Consider the following 11,656-nt stretch of genomic DNA (forward strand, 5'->3'; position numbering starts at 1 on the left):
TGGTGATGCCGTTCCCGGGGCGGACTTTTCTCGGTTTTGTCGTTCATAGAAGGCGACTTTATCTTCAAGTTCCCTGACTTGTCTAATTCGTTCAAGTTTCAAATCAGCATAGTCTCTTATCGAAGCGCCTCATATTTGATCGGGTATGGGAGTAGGAGAATGGGACCTACGAGACGGAATACAGCTTCCTCTTCTCCGACGCCGCAAACACACAATTCAGCCCGCGCTTCGCACAATACTTGCATGGCCGTTGCCCCGAGCACTTTACCTTCTTGTCGCGGCAGATTTGGCACGCATTGGACGTGCGAGCAGCCTCGGCTTGAGAAGCCGAACGAAAGCGTCTCGCGGCCGGGGCACTGGCGGGCGGGCTGGACGGTTTGCGGGTTCCTCGTCGGGGCGTCGGCTCCGAGTCGACGTTCATGTTTGGCAGGCTTCCTCAAGCTCCGCCGCGCCAAGGAGTGATTGCAGTTCGGATCAGTCTGGGGAAGCGGGTGTTGTGGTTTGTTTTTGTGTGAAAGGGAGACGCATCCGTGGGACTGTTGTCGATGGGACGATGTCGCAGTCGCGAGCAGTGGGGCGGAAAGCTTAGAGGCGCTAAAAATTGGGGCTGGTAGGGGCTACGAGCTTTGGGAAATTCCCCCTCTGGGAAGATGCGCGACGTCATGAGCCTTCGCTAGAGAGACTCACATAGCCAAGGATGCATATTTGCCATGAATCTCTAAGTTCTATTTTTCTTGTTTTTCAAATCTGGTAACGCAAATAAGGAGCAATTGCGGACCACTCAAACTAATACTCCTACTACGTATGCCAAATGTGGAGTGTTCATCCATCCTTTCATCGTTCATTTTATCAACATCCAAGGAGTCGTCAAGCTGTGTGACTTCCGAAATAGTTGCTCGAATGCTTGTCTCGAGTCTCTCCAGGTCTATCACCTCATTGTCGTATTCGCAATTTGTCCTGGTCATTCTGCCGACGTTCTTGATCTCTCTTCATTTTAGCCGCGATAACTCATTCCTCCAAGCAAAGCCCTCAATCATGGCCCTCTTTTGTGATTGTTCTGCTCCTTCTTCCTAAGGTGTACTGTCCTTGTTGTCTTGCTCATTTGTGTGCGGTTTCATCGGTCGATTCGCGTATCGCTGACATTCACTGTCGTTGCCTCGACTTTATCTGATGCTTATTGAGTCCATCGACATCCATCACAATGCGCCCGTCGACATTGCGCTTCACCTCGTCCATGTCAGCAATCGCGTTGCCTTTGTATGTGCAGCACTCCACGCCGAGGCCCAGCCCCTTTTTGGCCCTCTCCAGCAAACGTCGGCGCACATTTTCGGGTCGTGGTGAAACTCGGTTGGATAGCATTCCAGTCCACGAATTGGCTTGTTTCCGGAGAACTCATGGATGGAAATCTCGTGGACCATCCAGACGAAGGACTCCATCGAATCTGAGCGCTTCACCGTAGATGACAAGGTCTGTGCCAGATTCCGACTTCTTGTACGAAGTACCCACAACCCTGAAGACCATTTTGGTGTTGCAGTCGCTGCTGCGTACCATAGTACCGTTGGGGAAATAGGTCCATGCGAGATCGAAGTTGACTAGCCCTCTGGCTTTGAGTTGGTGTGATTGCTTCCTCGTCTCTCCTAGTATGTCGTTAAGCGTAGTAAGTAGGTTTTCCAGATACACCTTCAACGAGTCATCATTCGTACTTTCGCACAGCCCAACTATCTCCTCGTAGCAGAAGTACAATGGGCGGAAGGGTGAATAAAAAACGATAGGGCCATTGTCGTCAAGATGGAAGCCTTCGTTCTCCAGTATCAGTCCCAAGATCTCTATCAAGGCGGGATGCTGTATTGTAATCTTTTGACAAGTAAATGGAGCTTTTCCGTTAATCGCTGCCTTGTCTTTATCCTCGACCATTAAAACGTCGACGGCGGGCTGAAATTTGCCTTGATCCCACCTCTTGCCCATTTTTATCGGAGTATGGCCGGCCAATGAATAGACGGTAGAGACATGACGATCCTCCGCATACTTGGTAGTCTTGACGATTGTATGAGCAGAATATCTCTGTGGTACGTCACTCGGAGGGTCGACATATCTATGCGTGGCCTTCGTTTCTGGAATGCTGCGGCGCCTCTCGTTCTTGGGCCTGATCTTGCGGATCAGCATCAGCGTCTTTATCGTTGCGAGTAAATCCATCTTTCCAAAAGACGACAGTGAGTTGGCGAGAAATACTCTGCGGCGCGAATAGTATGCGGGTGAGCACAAATGATCCGATGGTATTTTGATGACGAGGAATGGATGGAGGGGGACGGACATCAGAAGTGGTTTTGTACGTAAGTGTAAGGTAGGCAGACCCATAGAGGTTCTCACACCCTGCAAAGAGAATCAAAACTAAACCTTGAAACCTGCGGATGACCAAAGCGGTTCCTCCTGTAGGGTTAGGGCTGCAAACTGGTGTTCGTGAAATCTCGGCAGGACCAGGTAAGAGGCGGGCGATGGTCAATTTGACACGCATTGGCATCTATTGCCATCGACTCGATCAGACTACGAGGGATAGCCATCGACATGTAGGTTAAAACACCTCCTCTAAGACATAATTCAAATGGTATACCGGAAACCTTTGTCCTGAACATCCGTCAAGTCGGAGTCCACGTCTACTGCAGCCTGTTCATTATTCCATGAAATACCCGCTGAATACTCAGACTTTCCTGCATCAACCTTGGCATCTCGACTCTTGTTCTTCGCTTTCACAATGACGACGTATTCGGCAAACGTCAAGATGAGACACACCATCGCCGCAATGCTCAAAATACAACCCTTCCGGTATCGTGGCGCATCGTCCTGCGTCCATGCTTGTGGGCTCACGATACAGCCCACGCAATACGACACAAAAAAGGCTGCTGACACAATGCTTTTCTTGGTATTTCCTTTGACGTTGCTTGCGATGATGCTTGCTCCAGTACTCAGCAGGGCTGAACTGCAACCACCAAGCCAAGTTGAGACGACAATACCCCACTCAGCACCTTCGGCTGGCAGAGTCATTAGGAGAATTGCACCGAGCAAGGGCACGATGCACAACCCAATCCCAGTATACACCCTCGTTCCTGGAAGCCAGCGTGGAATCAGGGCACTAGCCCACACTGTTGTGGTGTTAACTGCCCCCGCAGGCATGCCCACCAACATGGTCTGAAATTTCGAGTAGCCGAAGCCGTTGATGACCGTAGCATTGAACTAAGAAGAAACCTTTTGGTCAGTACATGTCCTGGCGTAGGCTTTGTTGGGGTGGCAAAAGGTCGTTCCCACCTTGATGATTGGGGTTGTCAATGTGATGCATAGGGCAATCAAGCAGTAAATCCAAGTCATCGGCGACATGAGTGCCTCTCGAACTTGAGCTTTGTTGAATTCAGCACGATCTCGTGTGGCCCTGTCGATAGCCAGTCTCTGTGTTGCGATTTCTCGTTCGCGAGGGCTGAGAAACCAGGCCGTTGTGGTGTCTCGAGGCATCATGAAGATGAAGACGAGCCCCACGGCGGATGTCAGAGCACCGCAAATGAGAAAAAGAGCACGCCAGGCAGCGAGATGTAGGTTCCCATATCCAATACCATACATCAGGAGCGCGCCAATGATCTGCGAAACTCCATTCATAGAGACCCAGGTCGCGACTCTAATGGGGTGCTCATTCCTCTTGTACCAGATGCTGGTGATTATTATGAAAGCTGGCGAAACAGTGCCTGCAACATGTCAGATGGATATCGTCAAAGGCCGAAACAATGATTATGTCACCTTCAGTGAAGCCCAAGAAGAATCTTGTAGCCGCAAGCCCGGCGAAGTCGTGCACAGCTGCGAGGCACATGTTTACTCCACCCCAAACAACGATGGTGATGCCAACATAGAGAGCGATTGGCAGCCTTGATAGTAAGAAAGCTGCAGGATACTCCGAACACAGCTGGCCGAGATAGAACAGTGATACGGCCCAAGAAAACTGCTCTCCTGTGAGGCGGAGATCCTCCCGAAGCCCGAAAATGGCAGCCTGGTTGATCGACTGCTTATCGAGATCTGTCTGAAGAGATTAGTATCTGCTAAAGCGATTCAAGGACGATGGACTTTTTACACTGAAAGAAGTACACGACGGCCATCAGGGGCATGATGACGGCGTCGAGCTTTCGGACAACCTTTCTCTCTTCATCTGGGTCAATGCTGAAAATTTGTGGTCGGTTTTCAACCTCTTCAGCACCGGGGTCAATTTCGTTTCCCATCTTTTCCGATGTCACATTGGAAGATCTTCTTGACATGGCGAAATTTGAAATGGAAGGCTGAGTCGTCAAGATCAATTAGAGAAACTGTTGATCGACCAGTATGGCAGCTATGGACATAAGATATCCCTGGGGCTATTTAAATACCCTAACCTGCTGTTGCTCATAGCCTCAAGGCCTGGCTGCCAGTCTGTGAATTTAATACAATTACCTAACCTCACACCCGTTCTGCACCCGGGGAAAAGGAAATATGGAATCGAAAGCCGAGATATTCAATATCCACGGGTCTCCTTTGCGACGGCTTTAGATGGGAATAATCATTTTCGGCTCTACATCCCGCTCTTTCGCAGGAGTATTCCAGCTCTGTAAGATTGCCGATACTGCAATGATCTGCTTGTTGTGACGGTTACCGAATGGAGACTCCGATTGTGCGTAAGCTGAGAGGTCGTTGCCCGCGTATGTTGTCGTTGGGGAAATCAAACCCAATTCTTGGCTTGCATGTCAGCCCCGGATGAAAGATCCGTTGCAGCGGTTTCCCAAACCGAGCCTGAGGGGTTGGTTGGTTATCATGAGGTTCTGCCGAGTCTCCCCCGCATCACTCCGCAATTGGCCCGGTCAGCCTCCGCAATCCGGCACCCTGACCCGTCCTGACAGCACTCCTTAAATGGACGACTGCCAACAGAGTGAATACACCTGCTATCACAAACAAATAACACCGTTGAATTAATGCTGCAACTTAAGGGCCATGTCCTTGCTCAGGTCTTGCGTTCGACCCATCCCAAGACGGGCCCCATACATCGGGTTCCTGACTACAAGGTTACTGAGTAATAATCCCTTCAGATTTAAACCCCATAAGACGGAGAGATCTAGCAGCGCGAACCATGACAACCGTGGCACAAGCTGGTTGAACCCAGCGTCTCTCTTGTTAGCCACAGCCACAGCGACTCTTGGATACGCGCTCGCGAAGAGTGTCAACAAGTCACCAACATCAAACGCGATTTTACACGACGACAGGTTGCCTGCGGTTAACTATGCAACGTTCAACGACATGGACAAAGTAAGTATTTGTCTCTGAGTATCGTAGTACAGTCATACCTGACCCATACAAGGCCATTGATGAAATCCGACGGGAGCTGAGTGACACAGAAGACGTCATCTCAACTGATTCTGAAGACCTCCTCGCTCACGGTTACTCAGAATGGTCTTCTGTCAATCTCGACACTCTACCAGTTGCTGTGGCTTACCCTCGAAGCACGGAGCAAGTCAGTGCTATCGCTCGCATCTGCCACAAATGGCGGGTGCCCATCATCCCCTTCAGCGGTGGCAGCAGTGTCGAGGGTCACATCACAGCGCCTTTTGGCGGCGTAAGCATTGATTTTGCACACATGGACAAGATCGTGAAGTTCAACAAGGATGACATGGACATCGTAGTGCAACCGAGCGTTTGTTGGACGGACCTCAATCAACAGCTTGCCCAGCAACACAGCGGGCTTTTCTTCCCCGTCGACCCCGGTAAGAGTCCATCCTCCAGGTAACGGTAACATCAATGCGGGCAATAAGACTGAATCCTTGACTCTCCTCAGCCCCAAGCGCCAAGATCGGAGGCATGATAGGCACAAACTGCTCTGGCACAAACGCTGTACGCTACGGCACGATGCGAGACTGGGTCATCAACCTGACGGTCGTCCTTGCAGATGGATCCGTCATCAAGACTCGGCGCCGCCCGAGAAAGTGCTCTGCGGGGTACAATCTTAATGGCATCTTCGTTGGCTCAGAGGGCACCCTTGGGATCGTCACGGAAGCAACTCTAAAGCTTGCCGTTGTCCCACACCACTTCTCCGTCGCAGTCGTTCCATTCCCAACCATCAGACAAGCTGTCTCAGCTGCAGCAGACGTCATACGCGCCGGGGTGCCAGTCGCAGCTCTGGAGCTTATGGACGAAGCTCAGATGCGCATCGTCAACCAGGGCGGTGCCACGAGGCCACGGGTCTGGCAAGAAAAGCCAACCCTATTCTTCAAATTCTCCGGTACACAAACTTCCGTTAACGACAACATCAGCAGTGTTCAGCGAATCGTGGAGCCTTACAGCCCTGACGTCTTCGAGTTTGCCAAAGATGAGCGCGAGCAGAAACTTCTGTGGTCGGCCAGGAAGGAGTCACTCTACTCTCTCCTGGCTATGCGAAAGGAGGGTGAGGAGATGTGTAAGTGCCTCCCGCTGGTCCCCTTTCCGTGCTGCCCAAAACTTACTCCGCACACTCCACTTGCCATAATTGCACAGCATCAAAATCATCCAGAAACAAAAACTGTCGTGCATGCCGGTGGGGGCTAATAGCTGCCGCTCATGCTGCGTTGGCTGACACGAGAACAACATTGCAGGGAACACTGATGTTGCCGTCCCTCTCAGCCGGCTGGCCGACATCGTCGAGGTCAGCAAGGACGAAGCGCAAAAACTTGGCCTCAACGCCTGTATCAAAGGTCACATTGGCGACAGCAATTTCCACGAAAATATCACCTACAATAAGACCATACCTGAAGAAGCCGCCAAGGCCAAACTTGCGGTCAAAAACATGGTCGCGCGCGCGTTGGAAATGGACGGCACCTCGACGGGCGAGCATGGAATAGGTTTGGGCAAGAAGGACGCCCTGTTGTCCGAAGTAGGAAATGATACGATTACCGTTATGGTGTGTTGGACCCTGAAGGCGGGGGTTGCTGGGGACATCCCTCTCGGCGATCGGGCTGACCTTTGCTTTTCCCGCCATGCAGAAGCTGATCAAGGGCACCCTGGACCCCAACTGGATCTTGTAAGTGGTTGACCCGCACGAGTCGGCACAGATCCTGAGAGTGTGCCATGCGCTAACAGCGATTCATGTCCCAAGGAATCCAGGAAAGATATTCGACCGGTAGGTTTACGGGAGAAACCAGCAATGACGAAACCACGTTTTGTATGTCGCAAGCCCAAGCTTAAAGTCTCACAAAGCAATTCGGCTGGTGGTTCCACATCCAGCTTTGTATCAGAAGAGCCGTTGCAATTGATATGACCGCTCGAGTCAGAATGCGTAACACATGTTTTGTTTGTTGTACCAAGTGCGACTGCCAGCCTCACTGGGTAACGGTGGACAAGGGGCCCCGATGTTCCCCGTTCGTCAGGTCCGAACGGGCCCTGAATTTGTTCCCATTAATTTTTTTTCTGCCCTGCTTTCTTTTATTATTCCGACCGCCGTTCCACCACGTTCCTTGTTTGGCTTTGTCCAAAAACCCGGATTCTTGAGGGGGAAAACATGAGATTTCCAAGGCCCAGGGTAGCACCCGGGCTGGAGCACACCCCTCTCCGTTTGTAACGGTCGCTAGCCTTTCCCTCCCCCTTTGTACTCTGACAACCGGCGGGTTCCCGCGTTGTTGGGCACAAACGGCGGCAGTGCAATTGGGCGGCTTGAGACCAACAGGTATAACGCATAGTCTAAGACACAATACATCTCGTCCCAATCATCGCGGTCCCCATTTTCCAAAGTTAGAAAGGGTCAGATTCCCGACAATGGACTAGTCATGTCATCGGGTCATCACGTTGTGATCTGCGGTCCCCTTTATGCCTCCTGCCGCAGAGGCAACATCCTGGCCCGCACGCCGCATTGCGCGACTGTCTGCGCGACGGCCATATTTACCCAACCGCGTGCGCCCCCAAGCCGGACGGCCCTCCGACGGGCAGAATTGAGACTTTAGGACGAACCTCAGATGAGATACGATATCTGGCGGTTCGGCTGCATCTAATACGCCTCGCTTGCTGATCTCGCTGATCACCTTGTCTCTTTTCTCCTCGGAAGCCCATCAACACTATCAAACCCTCAGACGACAGGTTCATCATGTCTACCTGCACTATGGTGCTTACCGAGCCCCTTACGGGGCTCATCTCTTCACCAACCATCTACCTTGACGATAAGGGCGATCTAAGGCTGCATGTCGGCAGCGAGATCGACGAGAGCCCTCAAGATTTTGTTGTTTGCTCAAGGGCGCTCGGTCGGAGTTCCCCGGTTTTGAAGACAATGTTATTCGGTGGATTCATGGAGTCGCGCCCTGAAGAGAATGGTGGAGAATGGCGTGTTGAGCTTCCCGAAGATGCGACGGAAGCCATGGAGATTGTTCTGAACATCGTCCATGGCCGATTCAATCTGGTTCCTGAGAAGCTTACCCTGATGCGACTCTACGACGTCCTTACCATCACTGAGAAGTACGACATGACCGTGATCACGCGACCATGGGCACGTTCTTGGATGCAGGGTGTAAAGTACCAGAAAGATAACGCGCACCTGCTGTGTGTTGCATGGGAACTAGGCGACATGGAGACCTTCGAGGAGATGTACAAGAAGATCACCTTTGAGTCCATCGTTGACTTGAAGGGTCGGTTGGTCTTCGGACACTCTGGCCGGATTTGGAAGCAAGGAACGGAAGGCTACAACTTTCCTCTCGAGAGGATCGTGTATCTCAGGCCTCCTGAAGTCTTTGGTAAGTCACCATTGGTTACCACAACTAGATAACAAGAGCTAATTCATATCTGTTTGCAGAAAACATCATCAAGCACCGCCAGGCCTTGATCTCCGCCAACCTCGAACCGTTCGTCATCCTGTACAGATGCCTCAAGGAAGGCTGCCGATACATGAAGGGGTACTATCACAGTTCACCGGACGCCGAAGAGTGCAATAGCATGCTTCTGGGTTCTCTGGTGAGATGTCTCGCAAAGGGCAAGGTAGACATCACCGTGCCAGGCCCTTGCGAGGCCTATAGAGGGAATATTGAAGCGCTGGAGCGGGCAACGAGCACTGTCAAGCTGTTGACAGTCCACCGCCCCTCCCCGGCAAATCAGTGTCTGAAGCGCATAGAAGAGGAGTTGGCAAAAGGCGCAACAGCGGCGGCTATTGCGAAAACAGAGTTGGTCGTTCTTCAACCGGAGCAACGGGAATACCTTCAAAAGCAAGCTTGCAAAACTGGAGTTGTCATGTCCGGGTAGAGTTTCTGGCGATCAGCATGGAAAAATCTTGGTTTCGGTCATTGCGTTTCGGGGTGCATCTGGAGTTTGGAGAGAAAAGGCATACCAATGGAAAGCTTGTACGGAGTAATCATGAAGGTTAGATTGGCATGGTGGTTCGATTAATGGCTCGAGTAAGGATAATCAGATGAAAGAGATCAGTCAAAGCCTATCGTGCGTCTGAATGACGAAACCTGTTTCAACGGGATGCGATCTATCAGCCTATGAGGAGGGACGGTGACGTCTGTGTGGCAGGCATGCATGTCAGTCACAGCTCGTGGGTTAATCGTGCTCGAGCATCCCACTTCAATGCGAACGCGATCTGAACGACATAATCAAGATCCGACGACCGGATGAAAGCAAAATCTCATGATACGTAACGCTACGTAGGTACAAATAACTTTTTTTACCCCAAAACCCTTAGTCGTGAAGCTCCCACGCATGGCAAGATCTCATCCGCCTCGTTGCCCGCTGGCCCAGATGAGGAGAAGATCTTCAACGTTCAGTTGAAGCCAAGGTTGCCGATGGTGACGGACTTGATGTTTTGGTATTCGGCAAGCCCGTACTTGCTGCCCTCCCGGCCCAAACCGCTCTCCTTCACGCCACCGAAAGGGGCCTCAGCGGCGCTGATGAGGCCAGTGTTAACGCCCAGCATACCGCACTCCAGACCTCTGGCAACACGCATCACGCGGGAGATGTCCTTGCTGAAGAAGTATCCGGCAAGACCGTATTCCGTTGCGTTGGCCAGCTCAACAGCCTCAGCTTCCGTCTTGAAAGAGAAGATAGCTGCCAGGGGGCCGAAGGTCTCGTCGTGTGCAACTTCCATATCGGTTGTGACGTTGCTGATGACGGTGGGTTCGTAGAAGTAGCCCTTCAGGCCCTCGGGAGCCTTGCCACCCGTGTGAAGCTTGGCACCCTTCTTGAGAGCATCCTGAACGTGAGCATCGACCTTCTTGACGGCGGCGGCGTTCACTAGAGGACCTTGCGTGGTGCCGTCGTCGATGCCGCGGCCGAGCTTGAATTGCTGTACTCTGGCAACGAGCTTGTTGATGAACTCCTCTTGAACCTTCTCATGGACAAGCAGTCTGTTGGCGCACTATGGCATTCAATTAGCATTGTCATACGAGGATGACCCACTCAGAATGTCTTACCACGCAGGTCTGGCCCGAGCAACGGAACTTGCAGATCAAAGCACCCTCGACGGCTTGATCAATGTCCGCATCGTCAAAGACGATAAAGGGAGCGTTGCCTCCCAACTCCATGCTCACACGCTTCATGGTTCCGGCAGCAGCCTTGGTAAGCATCTTTCCGACTCCGGTAGAGCCGGTAAAGCTGAGCTTCTTCACGATGGGGTTGTTTGCGAGCTCCATCGAAGCCTCTCGGTCTTTAGTTGGGACCACGTGGAGGCAGTCTGACGGGATGCCAGCAGCCAATGCCAGCTTGGCAAGCGCCAGGGCACTGAATGGAGTCTCACTTGGCGGCTTGATAATTACGGAGCATCCTGCTGCAAATGCAGGCGCAATCTTTCTGGTGATCATAGCGGCGGGGAAGTTCCATGGGGTGATGATGCCGCAGACGCCGACGGGTTCCTTAAATGTCAGGACGGTAGTGTTGGCGTAGGAAGAAGGGATGGTATCGCCGTAAGAGCGAGTCGCCTCCTCGGCGAACCAGGAGATGAAAGATGCGGCGTAGACAACCTCGCCTCTAGCCTCGGCAAAGGTCTTTCCGTTCTCAAGGGACAGGATTAAGGCCACTGAAGACAAGTCAGTCTCGCTTCATAGGCAGTGTCGACGACAACTTGAAGAAGCACTTACAATCATCGGCATTAGCCATCACAAGATCGTACCATTTTCGCAAAAGGGCACCGCGCTCCTTTGCCGTCGTTGACTCGTAGAACTTCGCCGTTCCCGTCTTGGCGCTCTCAATGGCGTCAACAAAATCTTGCCTGCCGAGGTTGGCGATCTCTTGAAGGACTGTCGCGCTGGACGGCTCGTAGACTGGGAAAGTCTTTCCATCCTGACAGTTCTTCCAGTCACCGGCAACGAGGCCAGATGAGATCAGGAGGGACTTGTCCTGAAGCTTCGCGAAGACGTCGTCCATCTCGTTGGGTTGCTGTGGGGCTGTTTGGCTATTGGATGTGGGGTATCGAGATGCGATGCAAGCAGGCTCAGTAAGTGTTCAAGTCGGACGACCACGATGTGCGAAGACTGCTCTCTTAAATATTGTTTCTAGACCCTTCGTCGTCTCCCGCATTTTCTCACAAAGTGACTACGTTGCGTTCAATTTCGCATCACCCGATTCTTGCAGGGACCTCAGCCGAGGCCCGGGGAAATGCGGGGGCTAAGATCACCGGCAGCCGGGTGGCCCGGATCGTGAAACTTCTTGCCCG

General features: G+C 52.1%; 4 protein-coding genes across 4 annotated transcripts; 2 read left to right on the forward strand and 2 right to left on the reverse strand.

Annotated features, from left to right (window-relative positions):
* Nucleotides 1-2,595: 2,595 nt before the first annotated feature.
* Nucleotides 2,596-4,289, reverse strand: CGGC5_v013138 (putative transporter; the record flags this gene model as incomplete). The annotated part of the gene is made up of 4 exons (XM_032027723.1): nt 2,596-3,228; nt 3,301-3,728; nt 3,781-4,053; nt 4,109-4,289. The coding sequence occupies 4 exons, from the start codon at nt 4,287-4,289 to the stop codon at nt 2,596-2,598; spliced, it is 1,515 nt and encodes a 504-aa protein (XP_031875941.1).
* Nucleotides 4,290-5,298: 1,009 nt separating this feature from the next.
* CGGC5_v013139 (D-lactate dehydrogenase) lies at nt 5,299-7,154 on the forward strand (the record flags this gene model as incomplete). The annotated part of the gene is made up of 6 exons (XM_066152874.1): nt 5,299-5,307; nt 5,360-5,762; nt 5,834-6,451; nt 6,627-6,931; nt 7,014-7,051; nt 7,127-7,154. 6 exons carry the CDS (start codon nt 5,299-5,301, stop codon nt 7,152-7,154), a joined length of 1,401 nt encoding a protein of 466 aa, XP_066007822.1.
* Nucleotides 7,155-8,107: 953 nt separating this feature from the next.
* Nucleotides 8,108-9,249, forward strand: CGGC5_v013140 (uncharacterized protein; the record flags this gene model as incomplete). Its single annotated transcript, XM_032027726.1, has 2 exons — nt 8,108-8,747; nt 8,807-9,249. 2 exons carry the CDS (start codon nt 8,108-8,110, stop codon nt 9,247-9,249), a joined length of 1,083 nt encoding a protein of 360 aa, XP_031875939.1.
* A 520-nt stretch (nt 9,250-9,769) lies between these two features.
* davD-1 (Glutarate-semialdehyde dehydrogenase DavD) lies at nt 9,770-11,367 on the reverse strand (the record flags this gene model as incomplete). Its single annotated transcript, XM_032027727.1, has 3 exons — nt 9,770-10,363; nt 10,419-11,020; nt 11,082-11,367. The coding sequence occupies 3 exons, from the start codon at nt 11,365-11,367 to the stop codon at nt 9,770-9,772; spliced, it is 1,482 nt and encodes a 493-aa protein (XP_031875929.1).
* Between the last annotated feature and the right edge of the window lie 289 nt (nt 11,368-11,656).

The sequence above is a fragment of the Colletotrichum fructicola genome, assembly GCF_000319635.2.
Source record: "Colletotrichum fructicola Nara gc5 chromosome Unknown KSG_Nara_v1_contig08, whole genome shotgun sequence".
Lineage (NCBI taxonomy): Eukaryota > Fungi > Ascomycota > Sordariomycetes > Glomerellales > Glomerellaceae > Colletotrichum > Colletotrichum fructicola.